General features: G+C 43.0%; 1 protein-coding gene across 1 annotated transcript; it reads right to left on the minus strand.

The window, feature by feature from the left end:
* Positions 1-838: 838 nt before the first annotated feature.
* On the minus strand, positions 839-1,783 carry LOC125622495 (olfactory receptor 12D1-like). Its single transcript, XM_048820589.2, has one exon. The coding sequence runs from the start codon at positions 1,781-1,783 to the stop codon at positions 839-841; it is 945 nt and encodes a 314-aa protein (XP_048676546.2).
* Between the last annotated feature and the right edge of the window lie 4,742 nt (positions 1,784-6,525).

Raw genomic sequence — 6,525 nt, forward strand, 5'->3', positions numbered from 1 at the left:
ACATTGCCTGTTGTGGATTGTCCTCTACTCTCTAGTTTCCTGTAGCTAACACAAATTGTTCTCCTATGCTCTAGTTCCAATTGCTAACTTTACTTTTTGAGCAAGACACAGGATAGATCTCAAGAACCTGGTGCCCAGTGCTGAATGGTACCTACATATATATATTCCATTTCCATTTTCTCTTTTTCAATTCCCATACAAAATCTATGTTAAGATGGAGAAAAGGTTGAGAGTGCACATAAAGTAAACAAGAGTGAAAGACATTACAGAGATGTTTTAATTATTCAAAACAAGTGTTAAAATCCAAGAAGTTCAATTAAGGTTTAAGAAATCCTGATGTGTTGATTTCTGGAAATACACAAATAAGGAACCCAAATCATCTTAATTCTACTCTGTTACAGAAATTACCAACTTCCTATATAACCAAAACTCATTGATATATTGTGCATAGGCTATATTTCAATGATTTTATTTATTTATATGATTAACGGTCATTCCCTCTTCACCTCCATTGTGCTTCTAACTGAAAGTTTCTCCATCACAGAAACTAAGATGGAGTTAAGGTCCAGGATATATGTCAATAATGTGGAGTAGAATACAATACAAGAATGCTTTAATTTTCCCAAAATACACACTGGATATTCACCATTAAAGTTAAACAGAATCCAAATAGGTTCTAAGAAATGACATTAGGGTACCCAAATAACCTTAATTCTGCTCTGTAGAGATACCAGAAAGGAGAAAAAATGGGGAAAAAAATGCAGCTTGGCTATAAAAATCTGTAGGTCAACAAAGACTAAAGGTGTTTTAATTGTAAATGAATGGAGTTTCCCTTCATTTAACTCATTCTTTCAGGGAAAAGTTTTCTGTTCAGGAATTTCTTCAGAGTGGATTTCACCTCCTTATTTTTCAGGGTGTAGATCAGGGGGTTCAGAACTGGGGTGATGATGCAATATATCAGGGTGGGTATCATGTCTCTTTCAGAGGGGAAACCTGGAAAGGAAATCATGTAATTGCTAATGGATGGCATATAGAAAAGAAACACCACAGTGAGGTGGGATGCGCAGGTGGAGAAGGCCTTTCTCCTACTTTCCTGCGAGTGGACCTTCAGGAGGAGGAAGGAGATGATGTAGATGTAGGAGAAGAGCGTGAGGATGAAGGAACTCAGACCAAGGACCCCGGCATCGATGTTGAGCAGGGTCAGGTTGAGGTGCGTGCTGCTGCAGGCAAGGCTCAGCAGGGGCTTGATGTCACAGAAGAAGTGGTAGACGAGGTTGGAGCCACAGAAATGCAGCCGGCAGATCATGACTGTGGACATTAGGGCATGCAGGAAGCCGATGGACCAGGTGGCCGCTGCCAGGAGCAGGCAGGTCTGTGGGCTCATGACCAGCCTGTAGCGCAGCGGGTTGCAGATGGCCACGTAGCGGTCATAGGCCATGACAGCCAGAAGCATGGCCTCACTGCTGCCGAGGAGGTGGAAAAAGTGGAGCTGGGCCAGGCAACCGGCAAAGGAAATGGTCTGGTTCTTAGACAGGAAACCAGACAGCATCTTGGGCACAGCAACCGTGGAAAAGCAGATGTCCAGGCTGGAGAGGTTGCCCAGAAAGAAGTACATGGGGGTGTGGAGACGGGGCTCGGCCACTATCATGACTATGATGGCCCCATTTCCCAACACATTGGCCATGTAGAGCAGGAGGAAGAAAGGGAAGAGGAAGTGCTTCAGCCCCTTGAGATTGGTCAGGCCTAAGAGGATGAAATCGCTCACCTCTGTCTGGTTCTCCATCGCTGAAGAGTGGAGGGAGACGCGCTAGATGCAACAATCCTTGCAGTTTGTATTTCTATGAACACCTTCCACACAAGTGTCCCAGATTGCCTGCAAGTCATTAATTAAACCTTCCCAGTGAAATGGGTCACCAAATGAAATGAATAGGCAGCAGGTTTAAAACAAACAAAAGTAAGTATTTCTTCACACAACATAGTCAGTCTGTGGAACCCTTTGCCAGAGGATGTTGTGAAGGCCAAGACTAAAAAAGTGTTCAAAATTAATGAGATAAGTTCATGGAGGATAGGTCCATCAATGGCTATGAGTCAGGGTGGGCAGGGATTGTGTCACTAGCCTCCGTTTACCAGAATGTGGGAATGGGCGACAGGGGATGGATCACTTGATGATTACCTGGTCTGTTTATTCCCTCTGAAGCACCTGGCTTTGGCCATTGTCAGAAGAGAGGAGACTGGTCTGACTCAGTGTAGCCATTCAAATGTTCTTATGTTCCCAGTACTGCTGAGGGTTAGCCTCCTCATTTTACAGTTGTGGAAATGGAGGTAGAGAGGGGTAATGTGTTATCTATATATCTTTAGCTAGAAAGTTTTATTTGCTTGTAAAGTTAAGAACTTTAAAGCAAGGAAATGCCAGATCATGTACAGTTGCCCATGCCACCATAATTTTGCCCCTTGTGTATCTGTCCTATGCACTGAGCAAAGAAAGGATCTTGTGGAAGAAAACAATATGACCACATCTGCATCTGGAGCTGGGGATGCTATTCCCAGCTTGTGTTCATGGACCCATGCTAGCTCTGCTTCAGATGGTGTGCTAAAAATAGTAGTGTAGCCCTACTGCAAGCTAAATATGAGTCAACCATGTAAAACAGTTGTAAAAAAAGGGAACATCATTCTGGGATGTATGAGCAGGACTGTTGTAAGCAAGACATGAGAAGTAATTCTTCCCCTCTGCTTCATGCTGAGATGGCCTCAACTGGAGTATTGTGTCCAGTTCTGGGAGCCGCATTTCAGGAAATATGAGGACAAATTGGAGAAAATCCAGAGAAGAGCAACAAAAATGATTAAAGGTCTAGAAAACATGACCTGTGAGGGAAGATTGAAAAAATTGGGTTTGTTTAGTCTGGAAAAGAGAAGATGAGAGGGGACATGATAACAGTTTTCAAGTACATATGAGGTTGTTACAAGGAGAGGGAAGAAAAATTGTTCTTAACATCTGAGGATAGGACAAGTAGCAATGGGCTTACATAGCAGCAAGGGAGGTTTAGGCTGGACATTAGGAAAAACTTCCTAACTGTCAGGGTGGTTAAACACTGGAATTAGTTACCTAGGGAGGTTGTGGAATCTCTATCATTGGAGATTTTTAAGAGCAGGTTAGACAATAACCTGTCAGAAATGGTCTAGATAATACTTAGTCCTGCCATGAGTGCAGGGGACTGGATTAGATGACCTCTCGGTCCTTTCCAGTCCTATGATTGTATGCTAAGCTAGCCCCCCCCCCAAATATGTACCCATGGGGTCTGGGTAGGTTTCTACTTGTGGCAGCTGGCCCATGCTGCTTCTTGCCACAGCCATGATTCCAAAGCTGCACTACTATTTTAGCATGCTACCTCAAGCAGGGATAGTATGAGTATGTCTGCACTAGCTGGGAATCACACCCCTTGCGCCAAGTGTAGACATAGGCTATGTGATCATCCAATTAAAGTCTCTGTCATAATGCATACACACCAAAAAGACCAGAATTCACGTTCCACAGGCAACTGATGTTTTCTCACTGCTGAGTTAGTTTTCAGAGTAACAGCCATGTTAGTCTGTCTTCGCAAAAAGAAAAGGAGTACTTGTGGCACCTTAGAGACTAACCAATTTATTTGAGCATAAGCTTTCGTGAGCTACAGCTCACTTCATCAGATGCATACTGTGGAAACTGCAGAAGACATTATATACACAGAGACCATGAAACAATAACTCCTCCCACCCCACTCTCCTGCTGGTAATAGCTTATCTAAAGTGATCATCAAGTTGAGAGAACCTGGATTTGTGCAGGAAATGGCCCACCTTGATTATCATACACATTGTGAAGAGAGTGGTCACTTTGGATGGGCTATTACCAGTAGGAGAGTGAGTTTGGGGGGGGGGGGGGGGGGCGGAGGGTGAGAAAACCTGGGTTTGTGCTGGAAATGGCCCAACTTGATGATCACTTTAGATAAGCTATTACCAGCAGGACAGTGGGGTGGGAGGAGGCATTGTTTCATGGTCTCTGTGTATATAATGTCTTCTGCAGTTTCCACAGTATGCATCCGATGAAATGAGCTGTAGCTCACGAAAGCTCATGCTCAAATAAATTGGTTAGTCTCTAAGGTGCCACAAGTCCTCCTTTTCTTTTTGCTGAGTTAGTGTTTCACTTTGCAACTTAAACAATGTTCATTCACATAAGTGTTGGGGTTTTTTTTGCATTAATTCTGTTATGTTTACCTATAATAAACTGCCATTATATGTCATCATAATGGGCTTAACTCTGAGCACTGCTGCACAAGCTCCTACGACTTAAGCAATGGGGCTAATTATATTAGCTGATGGTAGTAGAAGGGATTTATCCAAGAGGCCAGGGTCATAGGTAGAAGAGTCCAGATGCTGGTTCTGGGACATGGCCAGGCAGAGCCCAGCACAGACTCATAGATTTTGGATCTGTCTACTCTACCAGTTGCTGGCCCATGCTAGCTGATTTGGGCTTGTGGGGCTTGGGAAAAGGTGCTGATTTATTGCAATGTAGCTGTCCGGGCTTGGGCTGGAGCTTGAGCTCTAGGACCCTATGAGTTTAAAACTGCAAGTAACCTCTGCCCCATGCTGCAGAGGAAGGTGAAAAACTCCCAGGGCCTCTGCTAATCTAACATGGAGGAAAATTCCTTCCCAACCATAAACATGGTGACCAGTCTCTCTTTCTTTCCACCCCTCCACCCCCACCGCTCTGGCAGCTCCCAAGTATTCCAGTACCTCATGTGTCGCTTCTGCTGCTTCCAAGAGTCAGTAGTCAGCTCATATCCTCTGTAAACCAATCAACTGAAAACAGAATGAAAAAGATAAAATGGGGAGATTGAGAGAGGAGTGATAAAAGAAAAATATGAAATAGAAGAAAGAAAGATTTCATAATCTGGGAACACTGAGGTTTTGCATCTCTAGATAAAGATGTGTGAATCATTATAAGCTATTAAGTTCCATATCATATCTGGATAAACGGATTTCCTTTTGAATCTGAAATATAACTGTCAAGGTTCTTTCCCCACTCTGAACTCTAGGGTACAGATGTGGGGACCTGCATGAAAACCTCCTAAGCTTACGTTTACCAGCTTAGGTTAAAACTTCCCCAAGGTACAAATTAATTTTACCCTTTGTCCTTGGATTTCCACTGCCACCACCAAACTTTATCTGGGTTTACTGGGAAACGTAGTTTGGACACGTCTTTCCCCCCAAAATCCTCCCAACCCTTGCACCCCACTTCCTGGGGAAGTTTTCGTGAAAATCCTCACCAATTTGCATAGGTGACCACAGACCGAAACCCTTGGATCTTAGAACAATGAAAAAGCATTCAGTTTTCTTACAAGAAGACTTTTAATAGAAGTAAAGGAATCACCTCCGTAAAATCAGGATGGTAGATACCTTACAGGGTAATTAGATTCAAAACATAGAGAATCCCTCTAGGCAAAACCTTAAGTTACAAAAAAGACACACAGACAGGGATAGTCATTCTATTCAGCACAGCTCTTTTCTCAGCCATTTAAAGAAATCATAACCTAACACATACCTAGCTAGATTACTTACTAAAAGTTCTAAGACTCCATTCCTGTTCTGTCCCCGGCAAAAGCAGCATACAGACAGCCCCAGACCCTTTGTTTTTCTCCCTCCTCCCAGCTTTTGAAAGTATCTTGTCTCCTCATTGATCATTTTGGTCAGGTGCCAGCGAGGTTACCTTTAGCTTCTTAACCCTTTACAGGTGAGAGGATTTTTCCTCTGGCCAGGAGGGATTTTAAAGGGGTTTACCCTTCCCTTTATATTTATGACAATAACAATGGCATGGGATAAAGTCCACTGCGGGGGAGATTTCGGAGAGGATTGAACACTGGATGCTCAGCAAACCTTGAACCATGTGCAAATGAGCCACCTTTTATCACAGTCACACTCTCTGTAACAACCAAACTGTCAGCAGGGACAGTGCCTTCCATCTGGGACATGATTCTTGTACCATCTGAGAATTTGAATTAGAAAATAAACAAGACCTATGTTTGCCAGAAAGATGGAAATTGACAATATTGTGAGGACTAGAGTTTGTTGAAAAGCATAAAGAAAAGCAACTGATTTGCAGATGTTTTTATGAGCAGAACCACTCAATTTCAGTGAACAGTATTTGTGTAATGAAATAGTTCCTTGTGAGAGGATGAGAAACACCAAACACTAGTATGGTATGTAGAGGTTGTAGAAGCAAAGCATGTCAGCTGAGAACAAAGTTGTTGGAGGGATATTAATGGCCAAGTCTCATTAAAATGAATGACTTTCAGTGTGAGTTGGGTGCACAGGCCTCTTTGCAAATCCCAGACAAATATACTAAAATCAACGGGTAACATAATTGAAGTATAAGCATCTGAACAGAACTGAGGAAGACATAATCTGGCTCCAGAGCTCAGGGACTAGAGCATATTTCCAATTGTATTTAGTCATCCAAAGATGCAGATAGGCACCTGGTGGAATTTACACAAT

The sequence above is a fragment of the Caretta caretta genome, chromosome 13, assembly GCF_965140235.1.
Source record: "Caretta caretta isolate rCarCar2 chromosome 13, rCarCar1.hap1, whole genome shotgun sequence".
Lineage (NCBI taxonomy): Eukaryota > Metazoa > Chordata > Testudines > Cheloniidae > Caretta > Caretta caretta.

Coding starts and splice junctions, on each gene's coding strand:
- LOC125622495 (XM_048820589.2), bottom strand. CDS start 1,783: ATGGAGAACCAGACAGAGGTGAGCGATTTCATCCTCTTAGGCCTGACC.